The 17,787-nt window shown below is 32.0% G+C and overlaps 1 protein-coding gene across 2 annotated transcripts in view; it reads left to right on the forward strand.

The window, feature by feature from the left end:
- Positions 1-17,227, forward strand: part of LOC123699935 (sodium/calcium exchanger 3) — a 96,811-nt gene extending 79,584 nt beyond the window's left edge. Inside the window, exons 3-8 of one of the 2 annotated variants that reach the window (XM_045646983.1) lie at positions 7,972-8,120; positions 9,420-9,519; positions 9,940-10,032; positions 10,847-11,005; positions 13,925-14,096; positions 14,710-17,227. In XM_045646983.1, the coding sequence (XP_045502939.1) occupies positions 7,972-8,120; positions 9,420-9,519; positions 9,940-10,032; positions 10,847-11,005; positions 13,925-14,096; positions 14,710-14,914 (878 nt within the window). In that variant the 3' untranslated portion in view covers positions 14,915-17,227. The remainder of the gene's footprint in view (positions 1-7,971; positions 8,121-9,419; positions 9,520-9,939; positions 10,033-10,846; positions 11,006-13,924; positions 14,097-14,709) is intronic. The other variant, XM_045646984.1, reaches the window with a different exon arrangement.
- Positions 17,228-17,787: the final 560 nt, after the last annotated feature.

Genomic DNA, 17,787 nt, shown 5'->3' on the forward strand with positions numbered 1-17,787 from the left:
AATTACGCGAACGCACTACGATTTACACGATTATATCACTACACACTTCACTTATCACACACAATTCAGTTTACACTACTTCAAAGTCATAAATTCTTCAATGTCATAAAATTGTTTTACCATTAACCAGTTCGTCAGTTTATTTTTGAAAAGATTTACTGGTAGTTCCTTGAAATTGTCCGGTATTTTATTATATATTTTAATAGCCATAAATGTTACACTGTTTTTAGCTTTGTTGATTCTACACGTTGGGAAATGTAATTTGTTTTGGTATCTTGTCAACATATGCGAATTTACTTCTCCTTTCTTCTTAAAGTATTCCGGGTGATATTTTACAAATAAACATACTTCTCTTATGTACATGCAAGTTAAAGTAAGGATCCGTAATTTACTAAACAGAGGTCTACAACTGTCTCTTTGGTTCAAACCGCACAGAGCTCTGATACATTTTTTTTGTGAGACAAATACCTTCCGCACATCACAAGATTGTCCCCAAAGAATGATTCCATATGAAAGTACAGAGGAAACGTAGGCATGATAAGCATTTATTGCTGCATTCATAGAAACAGTATCTCTTAGACGCCGTAATACGTAAACGAAACGATTAATTCTGTCACAAACGTAATCAATGTGTTTGTTCCATTTTAGACCTTCATCCAACAAAACACCCAAGAATTTATGATGATCTACTTGTTCTATTACTTGGTTATCACACTTTATATTTAGGTTTATTTTGGAGCAATTCTTAGTATAAAATTGAATTATTTTTGTTTTTAATAAGTTAATTTTAAGATTGTTGTCTTCTAACCATTTTACAATATTTTTAACTGCTTCATTTATATCTCTCTCGTACGTTTCCTTTTCAGTACATTTAACAATTAGGGTAGTGTCGTCTGCGAATAAAACTGATTTGTGTTTCACTGATTTCGGTAGGTCATTAATATACAAGAGAAATAAAAACGGGCCGAGCACACTTCCTTGTGGTACACCTGATCTATTAGTTTTTTTTACTGATCTATATACGTTTCTTGATTGATTTACTATTTGTTGTACTTCCACATACTGATCTCTATCCTTTAAATAACTAGCAATCCATTCTTTGGCAATTCCTCTTATACCATATTTATCTAACTTAAGCAAGAGTAATTCATGGTCTACAAAATCAAATGCCTTGCTCATATCTAAAAATATAGCGCTTACGGGTTTTTTTTCGATGAAGGCTTGAATTATTTCTTTCACCATATCAAAGCATGCTAATGAAGTGGAACTATTTTTCCTAAATCCAAACTGTTCTTTACATAAGATCTTGTTTCTATCAATATAATTTCTAATTCTTTCTAAGATTACTTTTTCAAATATTTTAGATATCATTGGTATTAACGCTATCGGTCTGTAATTTTTAATATCTTTTGGATCGTCTTTTTTAAATAATGGTTTTATCACTGATGTTTTTAGCGCGTGTGGAAAAGTTCCCTGTTCCATCGATAAATTTACAAGAAAAGACAACGGTTCGCAAATATGGTTACTGCAGGATTTTAATATTTTTGTACTTATTCCATCTGTTCCTACTGAATTAGTGTTATTAAGTGATTTTATTATTTTACAAATTTCGATACTGTTTGTAGGTGTTAAGAAAATAGTATTGCAACTTTCTGTAGTCAAAGTCTTTTTTATGGCATTTACATCAAAATTAAATTTCGTTTGATTTGTGATGTCAATAAAAAAATTATTAAACTGTTCGCAAATTTCATTCATTGAGTTGTATATTTTATTATTAACTACAATCTCTTCAATTTCTGTAATATTAGTTTCGTCATTAATATTATTAGATATCATTTGCCATAAAGCTTTGTTCTTATTTTTTGCCAATTTAATAAATTTTTCACTTTGAATTTGTTTTGACTTAAGAATGCACCTTTTTAGTATATTTTTATATTTCACATAATGATTCCAACTATGAGTATACATTTTTTTAATATATATATTTTTAAGATAAAGTTGTCGCTTTCTTATACAACATTTCTTCAATCCTTTTGTTATCCAGTTAAGATTAGATTTTCCTGTACTTCTCTTTATCTTAATAATAGGAAAACAGAGATCATAAAACAGTTTGAATAACTCATAAAAAGCATTAAAGCATTCATTTAAATTATTAAATTCATGTGTTTCGGAGAAGCTTAATGATGACATACATTCACAAAATTTACGAATATTCTCATTACAGTAGTCTCTTTTTGTCTCAAACCAGGATACGTTTGTTTTGCGCTTTGTCATACTAACTTTTAATATCTGTGCCGTTTCATGGTCTGACAAACCGAGGTGTAGTACTTCTGTGTTCACATTTCTTTTTATATTTGTTGCTATTTGGTCTATGCATGCATTTTTCCTAGTAGGTGTTTTTATTAAGCATTCAATATTAAAGTTCTGTAGTAAAGTAATGAGTTCATCTGAAAACTTAGTCTTTTTAAGAATATCAATATTCCAATCTCCACATAATATTATTATTTTTTTATTTTTAAATCCAATCCTTTGTAATATATCCTGAAGATTTCCTATAAAAATATTTATGTTTTGACTAGGGATTCTATATATACAAATATACAACTAGCATATTTGGCTAGCATAATATTATAAATGGTAGATACTTTATGCATTAAGATACGTAAAAAAAACTTGGGCTTATAATGACGAAACTCGAAAGCGTCTAAAAATTATTCTAACCTACCTAAGTTTGTAAAAATATTGAACAATTTACGTTTCTACTATATCTACAAGACTTGTATTTAACATTTATTATTTGTTTGATCTTCATATTCTCTAAATGATTATTTCTTGATTATTTATTTATTTCTACAGCATACTTCAAATGTCAAAGGATTAAAGACTTTATATTCAGAAACATAAATAAGAGAGCGTATAAAAACAGAACTTAAAGAAAAACGCATGTTCTTTTTCTATAAGGTATTAGTATTATAATTCCCTATATATGCTTATATTTTACAATTTACAGGAGTTATCTATAAATCGTGGAATATAGTCCAAGAGCTGATTAGAATTTTAAATAAGTTTTATATTTTTGTTTATAAATTATTCTTATGCACTTTTTACTAGTACACCTATGTATTCTATGTATTTTATATTACGCATGTTTAATAATCTATTTTTTTTCTTCACAATCTTCTGCACTCTTCACTGATGGACCGTCTCTGTGTTAAGTAAGATTTTGTTTTATGTTTAAGTAGATATTTAGGTATGTACGAGTTTTCCTAGATAATAATACAAAAATTGTTAATATAAACAGGTGATAAGGGATGGAACAGATGTGTTAAAATGTAACATGTCTAGTATTGCAATTGTATTAATAATCCTCCCATGAAAATGGTATGTTCGTCAATGCAAAGTTATGTCGATCAGAAAAAATTACACCTGTCAAAAAGATCAAGCTTACGTGGACAAAGAAAAACTATTCAAATTATTATAATTAGACAATACACCTCTACCATTTATGTAACACACACATAACCATTTAAATTGGGTTTTTTTATCTTTTTCTTTCCATTTTTCGCTGTTTGCGAAATAGAGAGTCGTTTTTGTCAACAAAGCAATGTTCGTATTAGGATATGCTCTAAATCAGTGACCTGCATGAACTTAATAAAATGATATTTTCGCAGAAAATAGTTCTGAATCCGCCCTTTATTACTATAAATTTTCAAAGCTTTACGCTCAAGCATATTAAATTCCTGAAAGTGGATTGTATGAAAAATGTACACATGGAAAACTCTTACATATCTTGTTATTAGCTTGTAGCCGTCGAGAACTTGCATAAAATAGTTAAAATATAGGTATAAATAAAGACAATTTTAATTTTAAGCTCCAAAGGAAAAAAGTACACGGTAATAAGTAAAATAGGAGGATTTTTTCAAGGTTTTTAAGAGTCAAATTGTCCGTTATTTAGGTAGTGTAATAATATTCTCACGAATAAGGTAAGTTTTTCTCTCTTGAAAGAATATAACAAAATGCGTTTTTATTGGCCCCACATGAAAAGCATTGTTGAGCTATTTTGTTAAAAAGCTAATACGATTAATAATAATCAGGGGACAATTATTAACTAGGCTATAGTTACCTAACTAGACACCTATACAATATGTACAGTGTACACTGTAGGAACATTTTTTTTAATTGTATGATAGGGAAGCGCTTGAACACTATCTCGCCTGATGGTAAGCTGAGATGTGGCCTAAGATGGAGCGCGCTTCCCTAGAAGGTACCTGTTCACTCTTTTCTTGAACATAATTGAATAAAAATAGAATTCTAGAACTTTCTTAAGAAAACGTATTAGATAGTAGAAAAATACAATGCGGAACCTATTTATTTGTCCAATAAAAACCTGTTTTACGCAGTTATTTTATGCAAGTTCTATTGATGACGTATAGAGTACGCTATAGCGAGCTTTCCCCGTTTTTCCTTGGAAATATTTTATCAAATGTTTTATCAAGAAATGGCTGGGTAAACGCGTCGTACACAGTTTGATTTTTATAGTTATTTTGTTTTAGTGTTTGCTATTTTATAGTATGTATTTTATGCTATTCATAGATAGTATGATGTAGATTAGATTTTTCAGCTAACTTTTCTTATGGATTAAGTTTGTTCTCTTAGATTGTTTTTTCTTATGTACCTACTATATAATATGTTAATGACTTTTATTTTGGATGAAAAAAGGCATATAATATTGATGACGGCATTTTGATGTTAATACTAGATTAAAAATTAATTAGTTCGTAAAAACTTACCTACATAATATTACCGTAAAAATGTACAATCAAATTTATTATAGTAGTAATGTATCTGAAGTCAAAAAACGGAGATCAACCGTTAGTTTTTTTTATGGTTACAAATAAACTATTATACATAAACTACATAGTTTTTTATGAAAAAACGTCCCTAAAAATATAAAATCGACAGTCAATTGTTCCGCAGTGCGACAACGGAAGTGAATTATACAAATAAATGAAGGGTTTTGATAACGCAAATACAGTTATAATAACGTAGATTATAATACAAAGAAATGAACGGAGTTATATTAGAGTTCCGTGCGCAAAATGTTCTGTGAAATTGATTTATTTTTACTAAATTTTACGATAAGTTATAAACCCTATTTATTATAATACTAGTGGTCCGCCCCGGCTTCGCCCGTGGTACATATTTCGCAATAAAAGGTAGCCTATGTCCTTTCTCGCGTATCAAAATATCTCCATACCAATTTTCATGCAAATTGGTTCAGTAGTTTAGGCGTGATTGAGTAACAGACAGACAGACAGAGTTACTTTCGCATTTATAATATTGACGTTCTTTGCAATATTACTACACCTCCCCTTTATTTATAGTTTCACTGTAATATTTAGTTATTTTGTATTAATTTAATTTGTCTAAGGTATAGTGGTTACTGAATGATCTTAGTTTCTAAGGGTCCTGTGTTCGATTTTCTATGCAATCGCTAAAAAAGCCTCGATTTGGCAGGACACAGAAGGCCAATATTTGGGACTTTATTGTTAATAAAGTAAATCGACCAGTTAAACAGCTGATGTTAAATACCTCTACCTACTTCAATGCCCTGTAAGGGAATATAGGTACCTTTATTTACAATTTATTTACAGTGTTACCAGCTCAATGCACTTATTACACCCTGGGGAGTCATAAGGTCACACTCGATCAATTTGCGACCAATTAATTAAGAAATTAGCAGATAAAGTACATGTAATTTATCAGTCTTCCATTTCTAGTTTTATTCTAGACAAATGGTTTTTATATCTCTTCGTCATTTTATCTATCTGTTCATAAATTTGACCGTGAAAATATAATCAAGATTTTATGAAAGGACCTTTCAAAGTTATCCTTTTCCAAATATTCATTAAAAGATTGGTTTTCTTTTCAAAGCAGAAAATCGGAACTTCTCCGAGGTTCTTTATCGGATTTATTCCCTGGTTCACGAGAACGCGACAATTAATAATATTATGATAAGATTATCGTTTTATAAATCTAATCGCATTAAAAATCTATTGGAAATATAAAGTTCAGGCTATAATAATTACCTATACTTTACTTTGGGTAGAGAATGAAATGTTTTTGCCTATTGTACCCCTTGTTGGATTCAGTTTTATGTCGAATATTTATAGTTTTTATCTTATCTAGTATGCCACAATGCCAATCCTTACTAAACAGTACAGCAGTTAGGAGTGTAATAACACATACACATACAAATAGTGTATGTACACAAAACATTCAAACCAGAGGCGTGAAAACAACTCATTTAAAAGTTCCCTTTTTATCCGGAGCAAAAACACAAACTGGGAACCCTTTACGAAGTTCATATAATGCGGAAAAGTTAAAAAGTCGTTGAAACTTTCCCGTTGCTTACATTAAAGGGTCGACGAAAATTGTACGGACTATTTGACTTATTCCCGGGCTGCTTTTATCAATTGATCTGATAAAAAGGCTCGAATAAATAGCCTAAGTCCAAGTTTCAAACGTGTTTTCAATAATCGATCTATCCCGTGAATTATTGGTAGACTAGGTTTCCGCCCGCGGCTTCGCCCGCGCAGTCAAAGAAAACCCGCATAGTTCCCGTTCCCGTGGGATTTCCGGGATTGCGTCATTTTCCCGGGATAAAAAGTAGCCTATGTCCTTTCTCGGGTATCAAAATATCTCTATACTAAATTTCATGAAAATTGGTTCAGTAGTTTCGGTGTGATTGAGTAACAGACAGACAGACAGAGTTACTTTCGCATTTATAATATTATGTATGGATAATGATGTTTTTGTGAAGAGTTTAGTTTGTTGTGTCGATTTTATAAGTTTGTCACTTATTACAATGACTAGGCATTTATAAAATATTATAATTATTATACCTATAGTTACTGGTGGAATGAGAAAATATTATGAGATTTTTAGCACAAAAATGTATCTCACAATATTTTTGTTTAACACCAAAATTATGCAACTTACATTTTTTGCAATATTGATATCTAAGCCTTGGGGCATTAATGAAGTTTGAATAAGAAAAATATTATTTCCACAGTAATGTGAAGCCAAACAAAAGTTTTCATTCATAATATTTATAAGAATGGATAATGAAATTCGGGGATTTGAATAATTTCCAAGAAATCTATTCAATTTGCCGATATCTAAAAGTTCCCGAACAAAGACCTTCCGCGAACAAGCGATCATTAATTAACTTAATTTACTGATTTAATCGACATACCAAAATGAACCAAGAGATTATGATAATAGGATTTAATTTTCTTTCATACGTGCCAAAGTTTTGATTCGCTGAAGCAATCTGAAATGAACTGAAACGTAATGGTGTAAGATTGAAAATCGGTTAATTTAACTTTTTGTCACAGAGCACTATTGAGGCTTTCGAAGCAATTAGGTGTTTAGTTGGTTTCTCTGTCGTAATGATTTATATTGCATTTCATCTGATTGTGAAGATATTTCCATATTTAAATGAAAATCTTTGGATAAGTTCTACTGGTTCGAGATTTTGTTTATATTTTAGTGCTATTGCTTAAACGTACTTATTGGTATTTAAGTAGGTACTTATAATATGGGGTTTACAAAAAAAAAAAACTTTTTAATAAATTGTTACAAAAGTGTGCTCCAATATGACTTACTGTAGTAGGTATGTATTGAAACAATAAAAACAAGATAGGTACCTATATGTAAAAGATTTTAGCACATTCCAAAAAAACACATCAATAAAAATGTTAATAGTTACGAAATATAATTAACTAATGAAAACTTTTTTCTCTCGTTTGTGTCGCACAGAAACGCGTTACAGACCCGCAGTTTTGTTTTCAATGCACTCCAAATCTAACATCCAAGAATTCCACTTCTTTAATAAACCATATTTGCAATAGAAAAACAAGCAACCCTTGATATACCATAAGTCTCTAATAAACCGTATCCCCACAGATCGACATAAACCCATGCAAACTGGACGTGAAGTTAGTCACTTAACAACGCTGCCGGAGAACGAGGTGGTGGTGGCCATGATGGGGTTGCCCAAAGCCGGTGAGATCACCAGGGCACAGCTCAGAATTAAGGAGAGCAAGGAGTTTAAGGTAAGCTTGAGCAGAATGAACATTCTCATAGAATTTTCCCAAGAGGCTAATGTCTAAGGTTTTACGGGAATGTAGGCAAATCTGCAGACATATGATTTTTTAAAAATGTCAAGAATGGTTAAGACATGAATGTAAAATTAGTAAGGAAGTAATGGGATAAATACACAATGAATGGGAATATTTCATTAAGCAACATACGTCAGAATAAAATAGAAGAAGAAATCACTTAGTTTTGTCTTCATTTTTTGATGTGACAACGTCTTATAATTCGATAAAGCCGGCTGCACGGCACGAAAAAACATGACTCATGCGTCGTTACCTCGATCTCACTCATCTGAGGCGTTCCATGTAAGGCTTGAAGTGCGAGCGAGAGCGCGGAACGAGCGACAAAGAAGCACAATCGGACGTTGTCACGTTCAACTATCGTCAGTAAACCGACTTTACAGACAACCAATTTTTTTGTCATAAAAATCGCTACTTAATCATTTTACTTTAAAAGTTTAACTGATTATAAAGAGTAAAAACCTGACTCAGCTGTAGAAAAATCTTTTCTGTCATTTTCTTTCTAAAAGCATCTTTAATTGCACGGAGATATAACTTTTGGTCACTGGAAGGAAAAAGTAATTAGGTAAAAATAAGTCGTCACAGTTAGAAAAGTGCAGAAACGAGGAAATCTCTTATAACTTTTCCAATAAAATTCGTCATAAATATACCAAAGTAATTGAAGTTACTTTGATATATTTAAATGACTTTTGGTATAGTAATATTGGAATATTAGTAGGTTAGTTAGTAGTAGGCTAGGATGCGTAGATAAATGCGATAATATAACAGAAGTGGTATGGGTAGATAAGGACTAAACAGAATTGTCAGGGAACTTTGTTTTGTAATGTGATTTATGTTATGATTGTTTTATTAAAAATGGAAGGGTATTTTTAATAATGATTTTCTATTGTCTAAACAAAAACTCTCTCGGGGACACTCACAATGTTTCCGGCGTTGTAAGTGCTTATGGGCGACGCTTTACCATCAGGCGTCGCGTCTGCTCTGTTGCCTCCTCTCACATAAAACAACTCTTATGTTCTTTTTGTTTGTTCTTCTATTATCGATTCCATAATCAATTAAAATATCTATTTTCTCACAAATTCAATCAATGATCATATACTATTAGTAGTCCAGTCTTCATCTTATATTACTTTAGGAGTCTATTACAATAATCATCTACTTATCCCTTCAAGTATTATTATTTTATGAATACCATCTAAAACGACCTGTGTGAATTAACTGCCAATTTTCTTTCAGAATACAGTAGATAAACTTGTTCAGAGAGCGAATGCGTCGATAATAATAGGCACATCGTCATGGAAAGAGCAATTTGCGGAAGCTTTGACGGCCAGTTCAGGTAATTTTGATAAAATTTTAGGTTTACTTAGGTCGCCTGGTGGCCTTATTATTAGATAGATAGATTCTTATCTACCTTCTGATACATGTCTTCTACTGCACGTGTCTCTGCAGAAACATGCATGTAATGTGAAACTAATGATATGAGTAGAATAACATGGATAAGTAGAGGGAACTTTCTAAATACTAACGAGAATACGATCCACTTCGTACCTATTTATAGATAAATTCTGCTTTTAGTTTAACATAAGCTTAAAGACCGAAAGCTCCAACAATTTTTCAATATTATTAAACATCGTTGAAAATTCTCGATAGAAAAAAACCTCTCGGTCTACAATTTCATTTGCAAGAAGATTTAACGATTCTAACAACATTTAGATATAGTTTAAATTGTTTTATTATATCCAATTTTCCCTTTCAGATAATGCTGATGAACCACCGTCGTGGTTAGACTATATAATGCACATTTTAACCCTTTTCTGGAAGATTATTTTTGCATTTGTGCCTCCTACCGGTAAGATCTTTGCAATTTTTCTATTACACGATTTTAAGTATATAAACGTTACATTACATTATAATTATAAACATAGAGTGGTAATTAATGGAAATCGACACGCGTCCGAACAGTTATTATATTGTTAGAAAATAATAGTTAATAATATTAATACGATTTACGAAATAGAAACGATAAACATTCTAATACCTGGTATTATTCCTGTACAACCTGGTATAAATTAATCAAAAATCAGAAAGCGTTTTTAAGCTTATTACGATCCCTATTTATGACATCGCATTTCTATTATAGGCTATCCACACGTCTGCCGAACAACGTGTTATTTCCTTCTCGCTTCTCTGTATAGCACCGTCCCTATGTGTTCGTTGTTTGTCACGTTGTTCGGTAGACGTGTGGATGGCCTATAATATAAATGCGATGTCATATTTAGGGATCGTAATAGACCTATAAAAGGCCATCCACACGCACTAGTCTCCACTCTCCACAAAACGTACCTATTAGGATTTTAGAACCTAGCCGCCAAGTTGTGAAGGCCATACAAAGAAAACTACATCTCTATACCATCATAATTATCATGGAGCAGACTAGATTCTTCTTCAGACAAAAATAAAATTAAAAGACGTGTGGCACTCAGGGACTGCCGCGGTAAAGCTATTGCATAGCATGCCTTCAAGCCACACCTCCGTGCCCGTCGTAGTAGGAAGCGTGAGGTTTTTCGTTACGCAATTTCTGGATTCGGTCCCCGCGCTCAAGGCCCGCGATAGAAGCTATGCAATAGCTTAAAACAAAGACGATAAATAAGCAATTCTTCCAGATATCGGAGGTGGTTACGTGTGCTTCGTGGTATCGATCATATGCATTGGGTTGGTGACGGCCGTGATTGGTGACGTCGCGTCGCACTTCGGCTGCACGCTCGGCATCAAGGACTCGGTCACTGCCATCGTGTTTGTGGCCCTGGGGACGAGTATACCTGGTAAGAGAATACGTAGACCCTTAACCCATTGAGCCCCAAGCGGCCCGATCGGTCCTAGACACAATAGATTATCTATATCACAATAGATTATCTATTGTGTCTGTGGTTCCGGGGCCTGAGTTATTAATAATAATGAAAAGATCGTGTGTGCCGAGTACACGTGTCAGAAGTTGTTTGGCAATATTCAATGATACAAAAAACATCGTCTTGCTCCATGACGTGACGGTATTGCCATGACGCGAAATTTTTCCCTCCACGCGCCTAGAAGTTTCACTTCAATAGATATGGCCACGTGTCTGATCGAGTTATGGAATTTTCTACTTAGGGAGGTGGATTTTGATTCGACATTATAAATAGTTCTTTATTTTGAATTTAAAGTAAGACAGGTGAAATAATAATATGCGACACAGAAGTTTTCTTGTCATATCGAGGAAAAATATATACCAAATGGCTTGTAGGGATTCGTTGATTACTTCGACTAATAGAAGGACTTCCAATAATGGACGTTTTGAGGATTTAGGGAAAGAAACAAAGCATTACTTCGATTAGTGAAGGTTTTCGATTTATGTAGCTTGTTAAGAGGGCTTATTCAATTTAACGCAAGTCAAAATCTCCGCGATCTATTACGATAGATCGCGGCTTGCGCTATCCTTTTACTATGAACAGCATAAGTCCACAGGAGAGCGCCGAGCAACATGTCCTCTCTCTGGAAAGGCTCGCTGCCGACTGATTTTAATCGGGTCGCGCGCAGTGTTTTATAGTACATTTAAAAAAAATTATAGAAAAATAATAGAGGTACCTTAGTTGATTTTTTAAATTTTATCTTATAAGTAAGACGTTCTTTTATTGCAATATGTAAAAATTATATTAAACTAAGTCAAATATCTTGGTGAAAATAATCATTTTGTCGACTATAATTTCTAAAAAAATTCACATTGTTCGGATTTTAATTTCGTAAGTTAGGAGTCCAAAATAAAAAAAATCTTTTAACTAACTATTTTAATAAGGATTTTTGCAGTTAGTTAAAAAAAATTGTGTGTTAGATCTGTCAGCGATTTCAGATATTTTTAGCTTCGAAATTGACACTAAAAGCGAAATCAAGTAATCATCGGCTCAGTTATCTTGATGGTATTCACAAATACTGTATTAATTGAAAAAAACTCTTAACTAACTATATAGACAATAAAATTTCCTAAAATTATTAGTAATTCATATGTTTGTAAGATAAGTGGTTGATGGACAATTTGGTTTGAAAAATCACATATTTGAGCCAAACAGCGCACGGACCGCGTACACGGCCTTAATCTGATTAAGGACGACAATTGGATTATAATTCGGATGACAATGAATTTTACGTCTAAAAGTAGTATAAACATTGATAGGTTGATTAATCCGATATAGCTTTTAAGCTACTTAATGTAGTTTGTATTCCTTTAAAATGCAGTTAACAGTGTATTAAAATATGTGCATAAGGATGTTTTCATCCGTGTCTACCTACTTAATAATTAATTAAAATTTATGAAGAGCTGTCTTACCAAATATAAATAGAGATAAACATGTACAAATTGCATTCAACGCAACTAAATTCATATCCCAGTAAAAAGATCACAAGATATATCAAAGTTAATAAAAGCCACCAAATATGACACGTGTAACCCTTTGGGAGCCTCCATTTATATTCCGCTAATGTGAAAATGCTTTTAGGCTGGCCAAAATAATGGCCGTCAATAGCCGTTCGGTGGTCATAGCTAAACTACTGAAATATGGATGTTTGCAAAAATTACTGTAGTATTTTGGCGATAGATGTGAACTATCATGTAGTTAGTTTTCAATTTCATGTAAAAATACAATGGAGGGTACAAGAATAAAACAAAATGTATATTAAAATATGATCTATACCCACCTACCACAGCATGGGAAGGCGGGATTATTCAGTAGCAGACCCAGACATTATTATTTACTAGCTGCTCCGCGCGGTTTCACCCCCGTGGCTTCACCCCTGTTGGTTGAAGCGTGATAATATATAGCCTATAACCTTCCTCGATAAATGGGCTATCTAACACCGAAAGAATTTTTCAAATCGGACCAGTAGTTCCCAAGATTAGCGCGTTAAAACAAACAAACAAACTCGTCAGCTTTATAATATTAGTATAGATTATTAGTACAGAGTTATAGGCTGTAGATTCTTACCTTAACAATTACTGAACTATTTATGAATGATTTAAAATAGTAAATACAATAACGTCTAAGTTTATTATTACCTAATTCATGTATGACCGTTACAATTTGTTTCCCGATAGAGTAAACATTGTAGCTACACTGGTCAACCAAATAACATGTTTAAAATTACTCTTATAATATTATGCCTTTGTGCTCAGGTACTTAAAGTTTGAGAAATATGCAAGAAACAGTTGATAACTACTGGAAAAAGATGAAAAGAAATAAACTAACTGCTACGCAAAGATTCAAAGTTTATCTTTCCTTTTGTTAAAGTCACAATGGCAGTCACAAACACACTGCGTAATGCTTTCATCGATAATTATTTTCCTTTGAAACTGGAACGAAGAAAGAAGTTCTAGTAAATAATTAGTTGTATTAAAACTTATTGTCGTAGGCAATTAATTAATAGATCTTCGACAATCTGATTGTTATAGTACGAGATCGCACAGCAGGATTAGTGCGTTTATCGATTTTTTGCTAAATCAAAAATTTTATGTGTATTTATTAATGGGACAATATATTATATCGACTAGGTTGCCAGTCAAAATTTGGCCGCAAGCATTTAATAATGTTTTTCGAATCGATAATTCGGAAAAAAAATTGTTCATTTAATATTTGTAGTCTACATCACGGCAAATTATATAAACGCTGTGATGAGGGTCCATTACAATCAACCATAACATAAAACTCTGTTCACAGACACATTCGCCAGCAAAGTGGCAGCCATACAAGACAAGCACGCAGACGCTTCAGTGGGCAACGTCACGGGATCCAACGCTGTCAACGTATTCCTGGGCATCGGAGTGGCCTGGACGGTAGCCGCTATAGTGCATTGGACGAAGAATGAAAAGTTCCACGTTGAACCGGGAAAGTAAGTAAAATATTGGAAACTTTAAAAGAAAGTTGGACGTTGGACATCGCTAGAGAAACACTTAAACGCGAGTTTTAAACCGTAGATTAGGGAAGAAATGTGAAGTTATAAATTAGGATAAATTTTTAACAGTGTAAATTTTATAAAACATTTTTTGTAAGTAGGTACCTAGTTGAAATAAATAAAACGGACGGAAAAGTTATCTAGTACTTATTCAATACCGTATGTTGGTTTTATTTATGTAACTTCGATTCCAACTACTTTAAAATTTTACGTAGGTCATTAATTGTCAGTATACAGAGGTCAGTTCGAAAGTTATACTAAGTCGGTTTCTTGCAATCGGATTTACCAGCGAACATTCGCAATATTTTGAATGTTCTTACGAGAGTGTACTTCCACAGTACAAATAAATGACTAAATATAATTTACAACTGATATTTCCCTTCCTTTGGGAACAATAAAATATAAAGCTAAGTACTTTAATAGAAATTTATTTTAAAAATATTTTGAGACTTTTTATAGCAGCGCCTGGCAAGTCTTACAAAAAACTAAACCCTAATCATACCTTTGCTCCTTCTTATAATTCTAATAATACCTAATTTCTTGCCAACAGCCTAGCCTTCAGCGTGACCATGTTCTGTTCTGAAGCAGCATTAGTTGTTCTGGTCCTCATACTGAGAAGACGGAAGTCCATTGGAGGTGAACTCGGTGGACCACGCTGCATCAAGATTGTCACTTCTATCTTCTTCTTTTCACTGTGGCTCGTTTACCTTACCATGTCCACTTTAGAAGCATACGGGGTTATCAAAGGATTCTAAACTGGTGTCCAGTATTTATAATTTTGTATTATTTTTGTTAGTTCCTTTTTGTAACTAGAACACAATGTATTTATATTTCGATCTTCGAGTAATGTTTATTTATTAATAACTTCGAATTTATTTATTTCGATTCCTACATTGCAATGTTCTACGTGAACGTCCGTATCAATTAGTTGTTTAAGTTCATTTAATTTTTCTAGTATTTTATAACTGGACGGGTATGTACTTGATATTTGACGATGGATATTATTAAAAATACTGATTCACTTCTAGATAATTAGATTAGATTTTCCATGCATTGAGGCGGCGTGCTCAAATGTACAGGTAGATTTCTTCCTAGATTTTTGTGTCGTTCTAGCCTTGATGGCTGTGGTTAAGGTCTAACTAGATGTAATAGAGAATATAAATATATCTAATATATTGAGAGATATTGTCGTAGTTGATTTGTGTGATGTATTTTATTGTATTGTTTAATGTGTGTTCAGTGCCATAGGGAAATGGGAACACGTGTTTTGTGGGCTCCTTTATTAATGAAATTAACGTAAACAGTTTTTGATTAAGTAATTATGTGTTTAGATATATTTATTTGTAGATATTTGAATCGATTTATGGACCTTTCATGATCATTGCTTTTTTATTACATATTTTAGTCTGGCAGTTTTATTTATCTGTGGTATATTATTCTCTCTCTAAACAGATGGTATAATTTATAATGCAAGTAGGTATGTATGATTGCAAAAATATTACAATATATTTGTTTGAAAGCTTGTCGAATTCCTTTATAAAACCCCGATAAATACGATTAATTTGTCAGATTGTTTTGTTGTTTTGCGTTTATATTTCTAATAGGATTTATAAAGATTTTAATAAATTTTCGAGGCCACAAATGTCGTAGCTCCAGTAATTTAATATTATCAAAGCCTAATTAATTAAAAGCGATGACAGAGCGTTGTCAGTTAATTATTTTTAGGACGCGACGTGTTAATTAGAATGTTGATAATTTTTGTAAAATAAGTTTTTAAATGGTAGAGTATAATGCCACCGCTAGATTTTTTATGTATATACACAGGAAATAATATTTATTGTTAGAACGTATTTATTGAGAGCAATTACGTTTTTGATATTTTTAATATGTAATTATTTGTTAGTTAGATATTCAATTTTTGGTTTATATTTCTAAAAAAAAAAAAAACTACAATATCCGTCTTACATTTTTATTTACCTTACAAATCAAATTCAGTATTCGAAACAAACTCTTTAACTAGCTCTTGGACTACGTTTGTTAAGAAACTATAATCTATTTCTAATTGAATGTTGTACCTTAATGTCGTGCATGCCATTTTAGATTTAATAATCTTATACCTAAATACTTTTTTCCTTCGAACCATTCGTATTAACTTTAAGTAAACTGTAATTGCTCTACCAAAGATATCGCGATAATGTTTTCGCATTTGACACTAAATATTATAGAACGTTTATAGTATAATGTATGGTATCAAATACGCGTCGAATGTTACGTATTCCTAGCTTCTAAAAGACGTTTTAAATACCTACATTGCTGGTTTTTGTTTCAGTTAAAGAGAAATTTACCTCTAAAATATCAATGTAAACTGAAACAACAAAGAATTCCGAGCATGGTGGAAGCAATATTTATATGATTTTAATACAATTTTAAAAATTCAAATGGAATGAAACACAAAACCTATACCTACATGTATATCCCATGATACTATAGTAAATCAAATGGCATCTTGAAGAAAAAAAAAATAGCTTTCCCATTGTAATAAAAGTTAGATTAGCACTATTCTCAATCTGTAGTTGCATACATTTTATCAAAATCGGTCTAGCTGTTGCGTATTGCTGGAAAATTTTACGTATGTCAACATAAAATTTTACTACTATCATCTTTCCTAAAATTATTGATATTTGGTACCTACGATTTACAAATACATTTTTTATTCGTTTTATCCACGTGTTCACATAAATCTTTTTAAAATTTTCAAGTTCACCGTACCCAAGTCCCTACCAACTTGGTTTCGAATTTATTTAACTTAGAAACTTTTTACATTTTCTCAGTGTTAATATTGTAACTTTTGAAATTACGATTTTTGCGAAATTATTACGTCTTTTATATCTTGGTAGTTGTTTTTATGAGGTATTCATGTTTATTATGAATCTATGTAGCTTTTATATTCATTGGTTAAATGTTTTGGCTAGTTATTATTATACAGGGTGTCCCTCTGTTGGTATACTAAGCTCAAAGGAGATTATAGTTTTGCATACGCTGAGTACGGAAAAAATACTTATAAAATTCCAGACGTAGTTTTTTTCAAATAGATGAATTTTTAAAACTCTATGTGTACAACCATAACAAGCAATCCGCTCAGCTTTGCTACCAGCACTTTATCTATCGTTTAAGATTATGTTTTTATAGACAAAATGCTCACATTAGCGAAGCGGTATATGCCGGCTGCGCGAAGCTAGAGAAGAAAACATAGATTTTCAGGAAAAAATTAGCAAACATTTTTCGATGTAATTTTGTTGTTTAAGTATTTTTTACGTGATAAGTGTATGCAAAACTACAAGTCGCTTCGCGCTTAGTATACCAATAGTGGGACACCCTGTATAATATACTATAGAGTAGGTAATAGTTTCGTTTTGTAGAATCATATGAAGTATTTGCAATAATATAACGGACATGTTCAAATAACTGCCTGTTAACATTAGAAAATATTTAATAATAATTAATGTTGTAATATTCATATTTCCATGTTACAAAATATGATTGCATAAATCAAAAAGCGTAGTATGTCTATGTATTGTAATGAAGAGAACTAAAATATATCATGCTTATATTATATAAAAAGAAACGA

This window comes from Colias croceus, chromosome 18, assembly GCF_905220415.1.
Source record: "Colias croceus chromosome 18, ilColCroc2.1".
In the NCBI taxonomy this organism is placed as follows: Eukaryota; Metazoa; Arthropoda; class Insecta; order Lepidoptera; family Pieridae; genus Colias; species Colias croceus.